Below are 19,587 nucleotides of genomic sequence, written 5' to 3'. Positions count from 1 at the left end.
TGGTTACTTTCAAACTCAAGCAACACTTCCCATTTACTTGCTATTTCAGAAAGCAACAGTGCATACTTTTACATGAACAAATCAGAGCACGAAAAGCCCCACTGTTATAATAATAGGCACATCATTTTATAAGAGAAGGCCTGGCAGGTATTACACTGGCAGGTATTACACTGAAGTATAGAAACTAATTTCCATTCCCTGTTTGTGTGGAATAACATGGCACCAGAGGATATTTTTTCTTCTTATCCTTTACAAATGTACACATACATAACTATTTCCCATCTTCATTATTAGAATATGAGCTTTTTTATATTCCTTCATGCCACAGCAGCATCCAAGTGGTAAACAGTTTACTTCATTGAATGTGGTCAGATCTCTACTCTGGTTGCACTGAAAAGAGTCAATGCTGCTGTTTGTCGCTTTAGGACAGACTTTATGAAGACAGTTTAAATCAGGCTGCTTGAACTCCACTGCCACATGAGCCTGAGTCAAGAATTCCTCAAACTTTCAAGCATATTCATTTCTCCTTTCTCCTTTTCTCTGTGTAGAAAGCAAGTCAGCATAACTACAGTATTCTGCTACTTCTGTCTTTCAGGCAAGCAAACAAAATGGGAGGTCATTAAAGAAGAGAGCTCAAGACTTTCTTCTCAAATGGAGCTTTTTTGGTGCACGAGTGATGCATAACCTCACTTTGAACAACGCCTCAAGTTTTGGTACCTGGACTTTGTATAAACACTCATATTTTTGCACATATGTGGCAACATTTATCCACCTTATGCTGTTTTCTCAGCAGAGGAGCCTGTCCTAGCCTAAAGATTTTTTTATCAAAGCCACAAATGCTGTGTAATGTGCTTTTCAATCTAACATTTCACAGTAAATGACAAATCATTTATTGGTGATCTGTGTCTCATGTTCATTTTCCAAATAGTTTTTATTTACATTGCTGTTTGATATTGCCTGGCCATTTGCAAACTGGAAACTGTGTTTGCTTTAATCTGACACTTACACTGAATCTTGAAAGAAGACAGAAAATTCTAATTAATTATTTTATAAATGGACAAAAAAACCCCACTATTGTTATTGTGCATAAGGAGTTTGTTTGTTTGTTTAGAAGAGCAAAAAGGATTTGACAGGTCAGTTTTGTTTTCAGTTCTGAAATGAGCAAGCATTCAACAGCATTTTGTGGTTTTTAAAAATTAAGTTTCACTTGTCTGTCTTTAGAAATGTTTATGTTTCTGAGGACTTTCGGAAACAGTATTTTATAATATAGAAATTTTTCTAGAGCAAATGAAATTAACTTTAAACACTGTGCATCGTTTCTCAGGTTATCTCTGTAGTTGTAGGTACTTCATTATCTAAAATTCAGCAGCTATTTTAAATGTCTACAAGGACAGACACATTTTTAATGTGATACATCCTTGAAATAAGGTCGAAGACTTCATCAGTTATTGTCTGGTTACTTAGCAGAAAGTAAACAGAAATAGAGCAGAGGCATTCTAGCAGACTTCAGCCTTATCTAGCTCCACTGTGTGCTCTCTTCAAGTATAAAGCATGTCTCACTTTCATCAGTATTTTTCTTTGATGTAATTAGTGGTCAAATAGCCTACAGGACAGTAAACAATTGAGCTATGTGGGCCAGCACAAAGAGAGATTAGAGCTAGAAGTTAGGCACTATCCAGTGTTGGTCTTGCCAGGTCATTTAAAGTCCACAATTATTTGTTTGTTTCACCAGCTTCTTGTAGAGTGTTGAGAGATGGTCACAAAGATAACTTGGCTGCTCTCCCTCTTTCTCCTCCTTAAAGGTTCTTTTCATTTGATCCGCATGCTGCTAGATGAGTACATCCTGCTTGCCATGGAGACACAGTTCAACAATGACAAAGAACAAGAACTCCAGAATCTATTGGACAAATACATGAAGAATTTAGGTAGCTAGAGCTTGGTTCTTTTGAATGTATTCCTGCATTTTTAGAAAACTGCTTATTTGTTTAAACAAAAGTAGATGTATGCTCTTTTTTCCTGAAGTTGTAGGTTTAGGTCACATTGTCAAAACCACTTGAAATAATTGTGACCATCAACTCAGCTTTTCATTCTCACCATCAACCATAGCTGATGTTTAGTTAATAAAATTTATGGGAGGGGAATATTACTGTGCAGGATCACTGAAATGATCTTGGGTGCAACTAACACTCATGTCATTGCAACTGGAGGGCCACAAACTGGTGTGAAAAGGATGTTTAGTGTAGAGAGCAGAATTTCCCAATCCAATTTTTCAGCCAAATCTGAAATGCATAGTTACACCTTGAACTAGGAATGTATTCAATGTTAACAAAATATGAATGTCCCTTCAAGTTTGGAACACAGGTTGGAGGTGTATTTAACAACTGACTGAAATACTACCGTGAAAGAGAAAACAAAAAGAGCTTAAAATAACATCTTTAATATTTTGCTGATACTGGGATTCTTCAGAATTAGGCAGTTGGAAGACACATGCTCAGGGTCTTTTGGTATAAAATGAAGCAACATTAAGAAATGGCATTTGAACCCTAAGACATGGATTAAATTCTTGTCCAAGTTAATCCCCAAAAATGTAGTGAAATTCCATTGGATTCTGCTGAATTTATGTTGATTTACAGTAGCATCTGTGATCAGTATAGAAGTCTTTGGTTATTTTTACTCTATTTAATCTGCACTGTGCTGCAAGAAACTTGCATAGAATTTGTCTGACATTAGATGGCTGCACCTTTTCTCTTCATCCTCAGGAAAAACCTTTGTAGCAGTTGCCTTTTCCTGAGAGGTTTTGGTGAAGTCCCATAGTGTAAAGCATCGATGTCCAGAAAAATAACAAAATTTCCACTGAATTTATCAATAGTATGTGGAAAACTTAAAAAGCTGCTGATGATAAAAAATGCTTTTGTTCTAGATGTCAGTATGAAAATAGATATGCTTCAAGCATTCTAAAACTCTTATTGTTAAATCTTTAAGATGTGTTATTATGAGCCTTACTGCAAGTACATTGACTTCATTGCTGACAGGTACTTCAAGGGAATAAATCTGATTCATATCCATACTATGATGATTTCAGTAAGGAGCTGATAATAACATTGACATGTATTACATAGATCTGTAGCCTAGGAATGTGATTTAGACAATATCCATTCTGATCTGGGAAGATTAAGGCTAAAGCAATATTTATTTTCAACTGCAAACAAGAAATGAAGGCTCCACTGTTTTTTTAAAATAAGCAAACAGAGTTTATGAACAAATCAGACAGCTCACGTGCTATTTATGTATTGGTGTTGAATTTATGTGCAATGAGCACACATAACAGCCACCAAGAGTTTTCTACTTATTATTCCAGATGCAAGCAAAGCCACCTTTACTGCATCACCGAGCTCTTGCTTCCTAGCAAATCGTAACAAAGCTGCTTCTCTGCCCAGTGATGCTTCAGTCAAAAATGAGTGTCTAGCAGAGCAAACCTATGTGTCCTTGTCAGCTAGTCAGCCTAGCAGTGTGACTTCAGGTCTGAATCCCTTTGCCACAGGAGACGGTGAGAATATGCAGCTGACAGGTATGTAGCAGTTCTCTTTGTCCTTCCGTCCTTTGTTTGCTTGTTAGACTTTCAGTTCAAAACATCACATTACTGTAAAATGAACAATGACCGTACGCATAGTAATTTACGGGAAACCTCTGGTAGTAACATTCCACAAGCTCACCATCTGTGCTGATTCATGGAAGGGAGCAATTTTAGAGACCTGCCAGTAATACATCCTCTTGATACAATGATAAAAATATCTCACATGTCATGGCTTGATGAGATTTGTGTGAGGCATAAACAAACATAACATCCTGAGAATACAAGGCTTTTAAATGCTGGGATTTCACACTGAATGTGCCAGTCTCCAATCTGGCAAATGGCAGTCAAAAACTTTCTAACCCAAAGTCATGTATTAAAGAAGCAACACTGTGTAGGTGGGAGCCAAACCATACACTTTGTAAAGGTTTCAGATGGTAACATGCACTTCACCAGAGAGTTAGTGTCTTAACAAGTCTACTGTATTCATTAGAACTGCGGTATGAGCAGTAGTGATGGCTAATGCTTATTTATTGCAGGTCAGATGGAGCTGCCTCAAAGCACTGGCCACCTGATGACTCCACCCATTTCACCAGCCCTGGTCAGCCGAGGAAGTGTTATCAACCAGGGGCCAATGGCTGTGAGACCTCCAAGTGTAGGCCCTGTGTTATCCACACATTCACAGTGCTCTTCCTACTCAGAGCCCCTTTATCAAACTTTGTCACAAACTAATCAGAACTACTATGGAAACAATTCCAGTTACCAGGCTATGTTCAGAACTCAGGCCCATTCCACTTCAGGAGTTTACCAGCACAGAGCAGAGCACAGCCGATTCAATGCTTTGAGTGAACAGCAGTTCTCCAGAGACTACTTCAACAGCAGTTGTGCTGTAACTCCGTACAGTGCCAGATCACCTTCCAGCTATTGTCCCTCATCCATGACTCAGGATGCACACAATATGCAGTTTCTGAATACAGGAAGCTTCAATTTCTTGAGCAACTCAGCATCCACTTGCCCAGGAGCAACATATCCCCCTAATGCTTCCAACGGTATAATACATACTAAGAATGTTTTATTTTTCCCTTTTGTTTCTCTTTTCTTGCTGGAGTGAAATGCTTTCTGTCTGCCTTTTTTTCTATGGAAGATATTTCAGCTCTTAATTATGCCTTCATGTTTTTTACTTCTCTGATGGCGTGCGTAGATAGTAAAACAGCTTAACAAGCTACTTCAGGATTTATTTTCCTGTGGGGAATCCTCAGTTGACTTCAAGAGCCTCTGCTACACCTCTACCAGTCTTCCTCTAGCACCACTGCCATGTCTTGCACAAAGCAAGAAAAACTAGGATGACTTTGGCATTTATCAATCTCTTGAGAATTCCCCAAAACATTTACTATGAAACTATTTCCCAGAATTCAAGAGTAAAGTTTTTGCCACAGTCTTCTTCAGAGATGTAGTCAGAAAAGCACCACTCTCTTCTGGAGGAAAAAATGCAATGGAAATATTATTGCTCATATGTGAGTTTGCATATGACAAGTATGTATAACCATGAATTTTTTATTTATTTATTTATTTTTTTCCTGTGTGTATTTTCCTTGTTTGTCACTTTCAGACGGGATACTTAACTTCCCTCCACAAGTCCACATGACTGATATGAGTCCACATGGTGTCTCTTCTGGCCACTGATTGCAGGGCACTGTTTAATTCTGAATTTAGAATGTGATACAATGGAAATGCAGTTCTGTACAGAAAGCACGACTGAACTAGGATTTGTTTTGCTCTAATGTTACCTGTCCCCCTTTTGGGTCCATCACTGCATGAGTTATTAAGGTGACTAGGCCATGTGTGTACGTAAATAGCATTATTCTCAAGAAACTCAGCCAATAGCAATTACCTTGTGCTCCAACTTACCACAGGCTCCTACTCTACTAATTCTCTTCAATAATAATTTCACTCTACTTTCTTTTTTCCAATCTCCTGTCAATAGGATATTATGGAAATAATATCAGTTATCCAGAATCTCACAGACTTGGATCCATGGTGGATCAACATGTTTCTGTAATCAGCAGTGTAAGTAGCATTCGACCATTGCCATCATACAATGATACACATGATCCACTGAATATCTTGGATGACAGCGGAAGAAAACAAACAGGCTCATACTACACAGAGTCCTCACCTTCAATTGTCTGTCGAACTGCTATGTGTAAGTATATCCAAGATGGAGGAGTTAAGAACTTTTTAGCACCTTAACAGGAGCTGGGAGTTAAACCATAGTTCATATGTATAACATCTAAAATGCAATATAAAATAAAATAGCTAAGTGTGTGGGATGTGTCCTAAGATGTTTCCTTAGATTTTCAGGACAGTGGGCTGAATAACTTTTTGTTCCTTTTAAGAAAACTGTGATTCATTGTCCACAGGATTGGAAAGGATGGCCTGAATTGCAGAAAATTATGTATTAGGAAGCTCTTTTTAACTACTAAGTGAGCTAATAATGAACTGGGCTCCTCTAAGGGCTCTTCAGGATCCTCACTGTCAAGCAGATCAAATGAAACCTGGCTCAGTAATGTCTAGATGTATACTTCCTGTATTATAGCCTCTTCCCTCCCTGTTCTTCAATAACTGTTTGAGTTAGGCAGATTTCCTACTGACAGTGAATTACAGGTGAAATTACCTAATTACCAAATGTTTGTTTTGATATGTACATTACACTGAAGAAAAACTGTAGAAGTATATGTAAATTCAAAAGAATAAAACAGTTGAAATTTCAGTTCTGCACATGGTGCACCTGGTAGATGAGGGTTTCTATCAGATGAAGTTGTATTGTTTTTGATATTGCTTGTTTGTGGTTTTTTGTTTGGGTTTGTTTGTTTGTTTATTAATTCCAGTAGATAGAAAACTTGCAATTATGTTAACCAATTTTTTTATTTTTTTTTTTCTTCCCCACAGCTTCAAACATGCAAACCACATCTTCTTCGCAGTGTATGTATGGAACACCTAGTCAGTTCACTCCTCAGGAAAATCTGGAGTCCCATGAACCACCAAACAGAGACATGGTATCATCTTTACCACCAATTAACACAGTCTTCATGGGAGCAGCAGCTGGAGGAACCTGAACTGGGAGAGGCGTGTCAATATCTTAAGCTTACTTCAGACATTAAGGCTATATGACAATCCGTTTAGGTTGGCGGACTACAGAAGTATTACATATAGCTGGAAAATGAACCATTTTAGGGATTTTAGCACTCCTTCATGCAGCAGAGCAGAAATATTCACTTTTTTTTTTTCCTACTTGTGAATCACTCAGGATTGTTTTCATTATAACTTTTCAGTCAGAAGTTCAGAGTGAATATAAAGAACTAGTGATTCTTGTCATCAAGACTAACTTGTAAAGAAATGATTACATCTCTTCCTAATTTATTAAAAATGGTATTTTAGTCTTTCACATATCTTTTATATTAAAATGTTTATTTAATGCCTGTGTTGCTCACTATTTATTAGGACAACAGAGTAACTGTTTACTTTTTCTTATTTGACAAGTGTCAAATTGTATCCTACCTCCTATGGAAATGTTTACAAGGTCAGTTTTTACTGTTTAAAATGAAACTAAGCCAAATTCTTACTTTTTTTTTTTTTTTTTTTTTTTTTACTAATTTCAAGTGTCTAGTGCCTACCTGTGTAAATGAAAGTTCTCAGGAAATAAATAAAACATACTGTGGGACTATTTTCTTTTGAAGTAAACTGCTTTCTCTTAAAGCCAATAAAACATGCAGATATCATTAGCTAACCAATGTCAGTAGCCTGTTACTGTAAGTGGATAACTGAAACAAATGAAACTATGGCACAAAATGTCATGAGATTTTTTAATATTACTTGTGGTTTGAGCCCCAGGTTTCTACTGGTGGAAATTCACAAAAAGGTGTCCATCTTATTTCATGAGCTCAGAAAAGCTGTGGATGTTCAACTCAAGGGTAGTAAAGATGATCAAATGTGTTGCAACTCTCCAGATCAGCTGTTTTAATAGAAAAACTATTCTATGAGTGCCATGATATTCTGCATACAAACATGTATTTACATACTTTTCTGAAGAAGCAAGGTGAAGAATATTAATGTTATTAAAGAGGATGAAGAAATGAGCACACTTATAAAACAAGCTTCTTACTATGTGTTCATGAAATAGCAGGTGTTATTTTATAAACATATGGACACATTGTCGGATTCAGATTTGAATTTAAGTCCAGACCTTCTAATTGTTTGAGGCTATTTCATGTCCATTTTCCTTTAGCATGTTTTGTAATTAAATTCTGACTGCAGGAAAACAAATAAACAAGCAAACAAGAAAGCCGACCACAACTAAAAGAAAGAAGCATTGGCAGGAATAACTCATGAATAATTCCTGACAAAATATTTTATGCAGGTTTGAAATTTCAGAGTTCAGTAATTACAAAGAAGTCTCCCATTCAATTGCTTCCTAATTCAGGGTGAGGTCTTATGTTGAAACCAAAATGCTCTACTGATACAAGAATGTTTTAATTTCAACAAAAAATCCCAATGATATGTTGTGGGGCAGGGCTTTACAGCAAGTAAAGGAACTACTGCAAAATTATTATTTCTTCATAATTATTTAGAACTTCATATATTTTCTCCTAATATTAAAGTTCTAAAAGTCAGGATCCTCATCTGGTCGACACAAGTTTTAGCTGTAGTCAGTGTAAAGAGATCCCTCCCATTCCAAGTGGGATCAGATGGGGAAGGGGAGTGAGAAGGGAAGAGAGATGCCACTTTCCTGAAATGCTTGGCTCCCTCCACAGACAAATGGCAAAGCTTATACTTTAAACTGGAATCTTCTAGATGATCGAATTTATGTGAGTAAATATGTGTAATTGAGAGGAAGTAGGCAGCCACTAGCCAACAGAGTCTTAGTCCATCAAGTCCTACATAAAAAGCACAGCTGACGGTACATAGTGTCTCCTATGAAATTTATATGCATCATTTCCAGTCATTTTTTTATGTGAATCATTTCACATTCATATTTTTATTTATTTATTTTGGGGACTATAAACTAATTTATCTGTACTCCATCTAAGATAAAAAAGAATAGTCTACCATTAAATGTGCAGATTTTCATGATGACTGCAAAACTTAGAGTAGCGTGAAATATCACACTATTGTAAATCACAGTTCATTATCGACAGCAAAGAGCAGGAAAAAAGCAAAGCCACCCTAATACTCAAGGAGAAACCTCTCATAGCATTGCATAACAAGGAAAAAATAAATAAATAAATAAAAGTGGTTGTATCCAGCAAGACCAAATGAGAAACTATCATCTTATGACTTTGTGACCTGTCAAATATGTAGTTTGATACATTCAAGAAGTTTTACCCATAGGATGCAAAATCACTCTCTCTGTTCTTGGGGACAACTCATGGGAAGGTACTTACTTTTGGTTGTTTAGCAGCATCATGGTAAATAATGTTGAGAAAGGAGTGGAGCCAGGAGCTGGACTCAATAATTCATATGGGTTCCTTCCAGCCAAGAATATTCTATGATTCTGTGAGTGGCAAGTTGGGATTCGTGGTGTGTAATTACAATTTCATGTATGCAACAATATGTTGTTTATAATATATGTGGGTCAGAAAATCTGAGACAAAAAATAATAGATATCAAGTACAATCCACATCAAATGTATATGACTCAAAAGTGTCTTTTGTGTGCGTGTGTATTTGTTTCGTTTTTCTGTGAGAAGGGAAAAAGAAAAATCTTTATGGTCTTTTTATCAGTAACAGGAATTCCATGATCAAAGGAAGTACTAGACTTGCTTGTAATTGTGACATGTGAATGATGGATGCTAGATGCTGGCTTTTTCCACATGTTTCTTGTTTTTTAAAAAAAACAACACTCAAATTTGGGCTCAGGCAGAATTGTTCTGACAAAAATAATGCCTCATCTTTCATCATAAGACCCAAAAATATTTGTTAAAAAGAGAAAGGTTGTTAATTTGTGGCTGGACTTGATGATCTTCGAGGTCTTTTCCAACCTGGGTAATTCTATGATTCTATGATTCTAATTTGTGTTGCCCAGAGCACTCTCCATTCAAACACTCTTGAACTAAAAGGACCATAGGTATCTATAGCCTCTAGGGAGATGCTGCAGCATTGCTAATGATAAAACATCAGATAGTCAACATTACTGCGATGATGGAAGCAGATCTTTACACAAACTATGCTGCTTCCATGGTCACCAGAGATTTGCAGAGATTTCAAGGCTCAGCAAAATCAGTTCTCACTAGGACCTGAGCCTGTCAACAAAGACATGAATAGGGAAAGCAGGAAAAAAGCAAGGCTGAGATCTGAAATGGAGGAACGCAGGACTACATGCTCATTTCATAATTAGTGACACTAGATGCTCTTTCTCCATATTCTGGATTCTTTATTACTTGCGCAGTTTTCTTCCCATTTAACAATGCTGCATGTAGCAATGGTTACACAATTGGAAACACGTAGATTATATTAGCGATTGAAATAGGAAAATATACTTCCCTTCCTTTTGGCTTAGTTGATTATTATCCTTGATCAAACAAAGGGCCACATGTTCATACTGCCCTTGTGCCCTGGTTGCTACAGTAGAAGGAGACATACAGTTAAATTTTACATTGAGAGTTTGATATTATACAGCTTTTTTATTCTTGTCATATTTAATTCTTGAATCACTCTGTTCAGGAGATGACTATAACTCAGTAATCAAGATACATGGATATCACTCAAAATTTAATTTACGTTTTACACTACAGTAAAAATATCAAGTCTATATAATAAAAGGATTAAGAAGATGAACAGCCCTTCCTTTGTCTCTAGTAGGGTCTTTACCAAGCTTCATATTCAGCATGATCAAAGTCTAGACCCAATGCACAGCATCCTCCAGCAGCATCCTTACTTTGACCCTACGCACTTTTTGACAAGTAGCTGTGCTTAATAAACTGAATCAGTCCTGTACACCTAATGGGCTCCTCACAGCCCACAGCCTTCAGCTCTTGGTAACTAGAGTAATTTTAGAGATTACATAGCCCATCTCTGTACACACTTATGATAGCAGCTATTCAGCTTCCGGCTCTTGGAAGAGAGCCGATGTGCTCCAAGTGTAACAGTTCTCTTTCAATTCCATTTTGGAAACATTTTTTTACCATAATTTTTTACCATAATAACCATTATTGTATAAAAAAATCATGTGGATAATTTACAAATAAATTTAGAGTAAATAAAGTTACCAATATTAATAACTTTCTTTTGAATTAGAAACACAAAATTTATTCTAAACAGTGAATTAGTGGAAAACTAATTTTAAACAAGCAAAATATTAAGGATGAGTCTGAAATGGAACCAGTTTGTTGTACCAGAGATACAGCACTTCTGATTAAATAACTAAACGTGAACAGAATTACAGATTAAGTTTGCTATTGAGCTATTAGAACTGATCATTATGTTTGCTCACTTGTAAGAAATTAAGTTCTCTGGTCTTGTTTTGTCATGTTGAAGTTTACATGAAGTGGAACAGTGTCATTGGGAGAAACTAAAAGATATCGGTATTGTCAGGTTGGTTTGTCTCTCTGCTTCGCAGAATGGCCTTTATCTCTCCATCATGCAGTCTGTCTGGTATGACAAGTACATCTCAGCTTCACCTTGGAGCCACACACTACCCTCTGCAGGAAAGCTATAAATCAAGCATTCATCCTCTACAAGGTTCCCATATGCTCTGCATTGTTGATGTGATCAAGAAGTTTCTTCACAGCCCTATTGTTTTCTGAGGGTGTCCTCACAGGTCTCTTGCTCTATTCAAGGATTTAGGAATGAAGTGCAAACTACTTCTTCCAGCAGTCAAGGTATGACTTACCATCAATAAGTGCTATGCCTCTGAACCCTGGACAACTTGGACACAAGCAAGGCTTGTAAATTCTGGAACTATGGCCCTCTCTCTTCTACCTCTCAGGTTTTGGCAGATAGCTGTCCCTGAATAACACTTTTTCTCAGTAAATCCTTTTGCTTAGCATTTGTTGCTCACACAGATTCTTAGTTGTGACTTGTAGGATTTCCATGTGAAACACAAGCTTGTCCATGTGTCATACAGACATACTAGACCCTTCAGCCAAGGCTCATCATTCTGTTTGGAAACAGAATATCTGGTAGTTATGCAATAGGCAACTTGACAGTTTTTCTTCCCTCAGTGGCTGTAGGTCTTCACAAGTATCAGTGCAGCTGGAGAAGTCAGTGTGAGACATATGGTGATCTGCTTGGGCCATGCAGGAGTTGGACTCAAAGATCCTTATGAGCCCTTCTAACTGGCTTCTCCAGGCTGGCTGGAGCCAACAAATCAACAAGCATAGCAACAACCTCTAAGAAATACACAGCCATTTAGCAGAGCAGATTGAACTGAGCATCACACAGCTTCGGAGATGAAATGAATCGTGTCCAGACAGTGTGTAATGGAAAAGGCGTGTTTTAGAAACATCTAGCTACATAACACAGGTCCTGGACCCTAACCTGGAAGGGGATGAGACCAATCACCAAAAAAGCATCAAAGCATTTTAAAAAATAGACTTTGGAGGCTAACTTTATTAATACAGATGAACTTTCAATGCATATGAGTACCTTATTTTTAATCCTGTGAGTAATAGAAGGCATTCTCTAAAAATGTTGAGCTACTTTATAGAACATTCATTTCTACAGTAATACTTACCCAATCATCTTTAAAGAATCAGACCTTCTTCCTTGCCATGCTGAGCATAGCAGCAAGTTTAAATGTGTAAATAAACCCCACACAGCTGAAAGGCCAACACCTAAAAATGCTAGCTGTGGATCTTTCAGCTTATTGACAATTAGAACAGTGACTTAATGTTTCTCTATCTTCATTTAGTTTCTCAATTAAGCAAACAGTTTTTCTAAAGTGTTGCACACTCAGCAGTTCCTGCTTACTGGCATTAATGAAATTACTTTACCAGAAAAGGAGATGTTGAAGAACCATAGAGATACAAACAAAATTCATAGAATGGGGGTGGGTGGGTTGGGCAGTTTTTGCTTCACATAACTTGCTTAAAGTACCATTGGTACAAAAACTGTGCTTTTTCAGAAACTATTGCATCATGATACAAGGGTCCTTGCTTTGAAAACAGAATAAATAGAAACACCTTGTTTCTTTCCAAAGGGAAAATAAATTGGTGAAACCCAGTATCATCAGTTCCAATCTCATTAGGGCACACATACAAAGCATACAGCTGGCTTATAAAGAAAAGTAGCTTGTGGAGAACTCACAGTGGTTACTGATGTCACACAGAACTAAACCAGACAGAATCTCACATGACTACAATCACACTGCATTGATCAATTTCATCCAGCTGCAGGAACTTTAAGGAGGAAGTTTTACAAAGCAAATTGGTGGGGCTGGCCATGCAAGACACACCAAAGGGTATCCCTCCTTCTTTCTGGACATGCAAATAAATCCCTAGCGTGTCTATACTACTTAACAGCAAAAAAAACCAGTCTCTCTTGAGCACTATTTTATCTGTTGTCCTCTGAAAAATCTTCCAAAGCTGTAATACCAAACAAGCTTGTGTTGAGATTAAAGCCCAAGGTCTACAAGAGGTGTGTATTTGGCATGATATGTGGGAGAACAATTGGACCCATATATTCAGGTTTGTAGGGCATTTGTCATCTGATTTTAGTACTTTTGTCTGTACTAGCAGGAATTTCTTTGGCAAACTAGAAGACGAAAAAATGTAAATTATATTTGGTACAGCTGGGAAGATCCACCACCATTTATATCTCTCTCTCTTTCTCAAAATGTTTTAGGCTTATATGAAAAAAAGTGAGAGTACATTTTTCTCATTCACTGGTCAAAGGAGGTCTGCCTCAGCACAAGGAGCTGAAGGGCTCTCCACATTCTCTGTCTGAGTGAGAGGCAGATGGAGCTCAGCTGGGACAGGAGGTGCTGTGCTGAGGTGTCATCTCCTCTCTGCTTCCAGAGCAGGGATAAGAGAAGCCAGCAGTGGAAGACCTATGTGCACATCCCCTCGCAACAACTGGAAGTTCTATGAGTTGTCTTAGAAAAAGGAAATTACCCTCATTTTCCCTCATTATCCCCATCATAAGAGAGGTTGTGAAATATGCTGCTTTGCAATTAAAAACACTATGGCGCTTTGTGCTTGGAGAGTAGGGGTAGGGGTGGAGGTGGGGAAATCACCCATACACCACAACAGATGGTTTAAGTACAGTGATTACAAAATCCTGAAGTTAAAATAGTTTAATTACAAAGTCAATACTGCCTCCAACCTCTGCTAAGCCTTTAGTGTAAAAACAACAGACGGCATAGTGCAAACGGTGGGACAATATTTAACCAGAACTTTGCATTAGCTACTGCAGTACAGCTCTCCATCAGGCCTTCAGTAAACGGAAGATCAACTGATTTTCCCAGCTTGTATTTGTTAACCATCTCTGCTTTAGTATCAATGGGCTGCTGCAAGAGTCACAAACAAACCCAAGGAAACAAACTGCAATACTATACTGCAAGGTGAGTCTCAGTGACAGCGTGTGTGATGTCCAGCACTGCAATCACACAGCAGAGACAAATATTAACACCAGGCTAGAAATTAATTAATACAGAGGTAAGAAATAAATTAAAAAAAGAAAAAGGATGAGCAAGAAGATGAAGTTATTAATACATAAAATGAAAATACCATTCAGTGAAGTAAACGGTGTTTTATGTCAGACTATGTAAAAAAAAAAAGTAACAGTATCAGAAGGAATATGAGAAGGAAAGATGAAGAAAGATGGCACAAATTTGACTAATATTCCCAATTGGAAACAGTGCCACAAACGTCACAGATTTGACCTTTCACATGGAGGGAGGCAGGAACCCTATACAGCAAATGCTAGGAATGTTTCACTAATCTGTACTTTTGCAGCTGAGAGACTTGGTCTTTACTGAGTGTGTAGATCTTCTGTATATTCTTTAGTATTTACAAACACTCCCTCTGTTGTCTTGTGTTCCTCATAAAGGTTATGTTAAACATCAGAGGAAACCTGACTCTGCTTTATTAGCAACAACTTAAAATCTTGTCCCATCTGCTTCCATCCTGACTCATCATAGGATAATCACCACTCAAGATACGTACAAAGCGCAGTGAGACGCTGCAGTGTTACCACCCTCGATTGATAAAGCAGAGTCTAATGTGCTGACGACAAGACATATGGACTCATAAAACAAAAGCAAAAATGAATAACTGTGAGATCATCTTCAAGACCCCTTCACACTGACATCAAACCAAAATCAGAACATAAAGTAAAAGAAGAAATGGGTTCTGGCAGTTACACTACAACTCTTAGGAGTTCTCACAGTTGTGTTACAGCTTTTACATTTTTTTACAGAGTTTGGGAGATGAAGAGAGTCCTTGGATGTCTGAGATCATACTCACTAAGTTAAATAACAGTTTCTAGTAGGTGATCTCTTTCCTTCGGGTTATTAATAAGGGTTGAGAGCTACACTGGCTAAAGTGTGATGCAGGAAATACCCTTGTGAATCTAAAGAATAATCCTGTTTAATCATTAAGAGGAAAGAGGAAACATTGCTAAGGCCTGGTCCTGCAATTTTCTACATATCCCAGATTCAATTTTATGAAATTAACTTTATATACATAAGTAACAACGCTAACCTTCAGTTAAGACAGTGTGTAGGGTAAGTATTTAATTTCATTAGAAGCAAACAGATTCTCTGTAATAGCAGAAATAAATAAAAAAATAAATATTTTAGTTGAAAATCATACCATGACTCTGGCATTGGGTGAACAGCAGAAAGTAATTAGATCTGTTATTTCTAAATGAATGGTTTTGTTACTTTATCTAAAAAAAAATAGTCCTTCAGAGCTTTTGTAGAGGCCTTCTGAATTTCTAGTAATATCTTCTGTATTCACAGAATTACATCTCATTTTTACCCTAAGAATGTATTTAGTACCTGGGGTATCAATTCAAAGTAATTAGGCACAGTCACAGCATTTTGAAAAATCTGAGCCCAAGGCAGAACCCACAAGTATGTGCCTTAGTCTCTTCTCACAGTGCATGCTGGATATGGTTGCCATTTCTGCTCCTGAACTACTTCTCTGTTTAAGCAAATAGCTCCTTAATAACTGCTCTAACGCAGAATAACCATGGCCTAAACCTTTAGTGCACAATGCTGGATTCAGAACTTTTCTTGAGCAGGAGAGGAACATGTTGCTGGGCCTACCCTTGCCTGGGCAGGTACTTTGAGGAAAAAGTTATTAAGAGAAAGCTCCACTTAGGAACAAAAAATGAAGGCTGCCTTTTATGAAGAGCCAGCTACTATCAAGACATATCACATGGATCACATACATAAATTCTAGCTGGGGGTTGGTACTACATAATCTTCATCCTCATCTCACCTGAACTGACACTTCATAACTGGTTCTGACTGTTTTTTTTTAGTCCCAGCATCACATTCAGTGCCCACTGCTTGGAATGGGTGTTATATCCTGAGCACAGTATGAGAAAATACATTGATTTCAGTGACTTAGCTTGAATTGGATACTGCTAAATAGAGGAATGCTAAGAATAATGAAGTAAGACTGGGAATTTTGGCCACTATCATTACTCAATAAACACATCACCGAGATAAGTATGCTAACATAGAAGGTCTAGTGTTATTCAAGAAGCAGCTCTTTGGAAGCAAGTATTTCTCATGATCATGCTAGTTAGTCAGGCCACCAAACAGTGGTCATTTCACATGAAGTACACACAGTAAAACTTTTGTAGTCCAGCTACAAACTGTGCTTCCAAACTTTGTCTGACATGCTAAGTCTTGATTTTTATTAGGATTTTGTTAGTAGGCCAAATAGAATTTTGTCCTAATCTTGGGGGTGTTGGCTTCACACACTTACAGATGAAACTACTTCCATGGTAGTCCTTCTTCATGGGAGATCTGCACTCTGAAGACAGCTGATCTCACTCCAAATTCGTTGGCAAGGCTCTGTATACGTATTGACCACACAAGTGCTATTGGTGCTGCCACTGCTGCTGTCTCTGTTCCCAAAGAACTTAGTGATGCTGACTGGGATGGTGACTCTGTGGCACTGGCACATGGAGGAGGAAGGCCCTTCCCAAGACTATGGCCTGAAAGGAACTGAAGGAAATGAAATGACAGTATGAGCTTCTTCAGGGCATTCAGAAAATCAGGGGATCTGAATACAGCCTGAATACAGACTTGCATAAGAGCACAATATACATTTTAGATAGAGGAAGATATTTTATTTTCATAAGCTAAGTGGTGGAAAATGTATTGTTCTAGGCCTGACCATACTTTTCTTCCAACAAACATTTGCCCAGGACTATGTGACTTTTGTAATCCATTAGAAAGTAATACTGTTGCATGACATAATCAAACGACCAATGCAGCAGAGCAGAAAGGCCATATCTGTATCTAAAAAGCCTTTGCTTTTTCAAAGCCTTTCACTAATGATAGCAACAAAATTATTGAGGTCTATAATAAGCCGATCTCCCGTTAAAAAAGCCTTCTTATGAACAGTATTAAACTTTATATCTGCTTTTAAATTAAACACTTTGGATTTATCAATGTTTCCTTTCCTCTCCAAATTTCTTTGTTGAGAAGAGGTGCCAGAGGAAACATACTAGCAACAGTAGGATGTGAAATATAGTTTAGAATACATTAAACATATGTTGATGGGGCCATTAGCAGTTTATAGATACCACCACCTGTCTCTTATTCCACTTGCCATTACTTTAGTGACTGAAAACCTACTGCAAGAGAGGTGGTATGCTGTCATTAAGTCTTTACTACTGCGTTAGAAAGAACCTAAGAGCAAATTCATGCCTTATTGCTAAAAGATATTCCTATAATGGCTCACTTATTGAGGTAAATAAACCTGAATAGATGAGAACAGTGGGGTAGAGGCAAAATTATAAATATCACTCTGTTTGAGATACAAGAAAGCCACCCTGTTTTGGCAAGGGAAATATTCATTGTTATAAAAGCATGGAAAGGGCAGACCATGATTTTGTTTGTCCTTTTCAAGCTAACAAACATATTCCTCAAATCTTACAGTACAGGAAATCAAATGAAACGTCTTCCTGCAAAACAATTAAAAAGTAATATATATAATAAATAATAAAAAGAGGAGAGGAGGAGAGGAGAGGAGAGGCACGAGGAGAGGAGGAGGAGAGGAGGAGGAGAGGAGAGGAGAGGAGAGGAGATGGAGAGGAGAGGAGAGGAGAGGAGAGGAGAGGAGAGGAGAGGAGAGGAGAGGAGAGGAGAGGAGAGGAGAGGAGAGGAGAGGAGAGGAGAGAGAAAAAAGAAAAGAAAAGAAAAGAAAAGAAAAGAAAAGAAAAGAAAAGAAAAGAAAAGAAAAGAAAAGAAAAGAAAAGAAAAGAAAAGAAAAGAAAGAAAAGAAAAGAAAAGAAAAGAAAAGAAAAGAAAAGAAAAGAAAAGAAAAGAAAAGAAAAGAAAGAAAAGAAAAGAAAAGGAGTGGTGATGTTTCTTTAGATCACACTGACACACACATGAAATGAAACAGGGACAGGGCAGGGGAGGGGAAAGGCCCGGTATCGGTCACAGGACTGAGGCAGAAGCAAACTGCCGAGGCAGCACTGCTGCAGCCCTCCGGACACGGCCGGGGCCGACAGCAGCGGGGCCGAAAGGCAGCGCAAGCCTCCATTAGGGCGCCCCCTGGCGGGCGCTGCACGACAAGCGCAGGAAACGGAGTGGGAGGAGTGGAAGGTGAGGGCGAGGTACGGAGGTGGGGAAGGGGGAAGATGGGCTCAGAGCCGTAGGCTGGAGGTGGGAATCTAGTGAATGCATCCAAAAAGGTGGGTTTGGATGTTTCAAAAAGCACTCCTAAAATCTAGGTTGAGTTTTCTGAAAATTTTAATTTCGAAAATGTTCCTCGTTTTCCCAGAAAGCATCAATCCTGCCCCTCCTAAACCCTTGGGGAGGGGGGGAGGGGGGGGGCAGTCAAATAAGCGTGCAGTGCTCACGGCTCTCCTCCGTAAAAACACTCGTGCCAAGCATATAGAGCAAGTAAGAGAAGAGGGCAGCGGTTCCTTGCAAAGCACGTGCTGATACCGCTGGAGATCAGAGGCCATTTATTGGCTTTGCTGGGGAGGAAGAATCCGCGCTCTCGCCTCCGTCCCGCTCAGGATTCAGCCGCGACTCGCCGACATCCACCGGGAGGTGGCAGCACAGCCCTGGAGAGCTGGGAAAACTCTGCGCACCCGCTCCCTGCGAGCAAACGCCAGGACGTTCGAGGAGGCAAAGTGTGCCCACTGGGAGAAGAATTTAAAAGGCAAAAGAGTCTGGTGTTTGAACTGAACTGTAAAGAATCCCATTAAAGATCAAAATATGAAATTGCTCCTGGGCATCACAAGAGTATTCAAGCACTATGCTGGCAGCACAGCCTTCCATACAGCTCTGCAACTTGCTTCAAAAGACCAAAAATGTCCGCTAAGATGGGTTGAGAGCTCATTGCTGCTACTAGTTTACATGGCAGCATGCACCGATGGATCCACAAAACTCCATAACAGAAAGACAAGAAAAAAAACTGATTTTTTTCTTCCCTGCTTCCCAGTATTTGTTTTCAGTGAGTGAAAAAGGTGATCAAAAATCTGTCAGTGTGACAAGCAAAGCTCTATGTCAGACTCTCAAAGAATCTGCTGCTGCATGCATAGAGAACTGATGTAGCATTGCTATGTCTTTACTGTTTTAATTCCAGGAGAAAATAAATACTGAACCTATACAAAATATTACATACCCATAGCAAGCCTGTTGCTAAGTCAGATGAGTCTGATCCAAACTACAGCTGCTACAGACAGGATGTTTCTCACTTATTCCTGGGTGAGATTTTAGATTGGAGCTGCAGGCAGAGGTATTATTTCCAAGCCATGTATTTTGCCTCAGAATTCAGGCTCTGTCTGTATGGACTGAGGAATGCTCTCAGACCTGCAGGT

At 38.4% G+C, this 19,587-nt stretch overlaps 1 protein-coding gene across 2 annotated transcripts in view; it reads left to right on the top strand.

Moving 5' to 3' along the window:
- The window catches only part of RFX6 (regulatory factor X6), a 37,250-nt gene extending 28,039 nt beyond the window's left edge, over positions 1-9,211 (top strand). For both annotated transcript variants that reach the window (XM_015858800.2, XM_015858801.2), the window contains 6 exons: positions 596-713; positions 1,803-1,925; positions 3,359-3,568; positions 4,111-4,620; positions 5,556-5,774; positions 6,521-9,211. In XM_015858800.2, coding sequence (XP_015714286.1) covers positions 596-713; positions 1,803-1,925; positions 3,359-3,568; positions 4,111-4,620; positions 5,556-5,774; positions 6,521-6,687 — 1,347 coding nt within the window. In that variant the 3' untranslated portion in view covers positions 6,688-9,211. The remainder of the gene's footprint in view (positions 1-595; positions 714-1,802; positions 1,926-3,358; positions 3,569-4,110; positions 4,621-5,555; positions 5,775-6,520) is intronic.
- Positions 9,212-19,587: the final 10,376 nt, after the last annotated feature.

The sequence above is a fragment of the Coturnix japonica genome, chromosome 3, assembly GCF_001577835.2.
Source record: "Coturnix japonica isolate 7356 chromosome 3, Coturnix japonica 2.1, whole genome shotgun sequence".
NCBI classification, from domain to species: domain Eukaryota; kingdom Metazoa; phylum Chordata; class Aves; order Galliformes; family Phasianidae; genus Coturnix; species Coturnix japonica.
The sequence above is the reverse complement of the archived record's forward strand: the minus strand, read 5'-3'. Positions and strand labels throughout refer to the sequence as shown.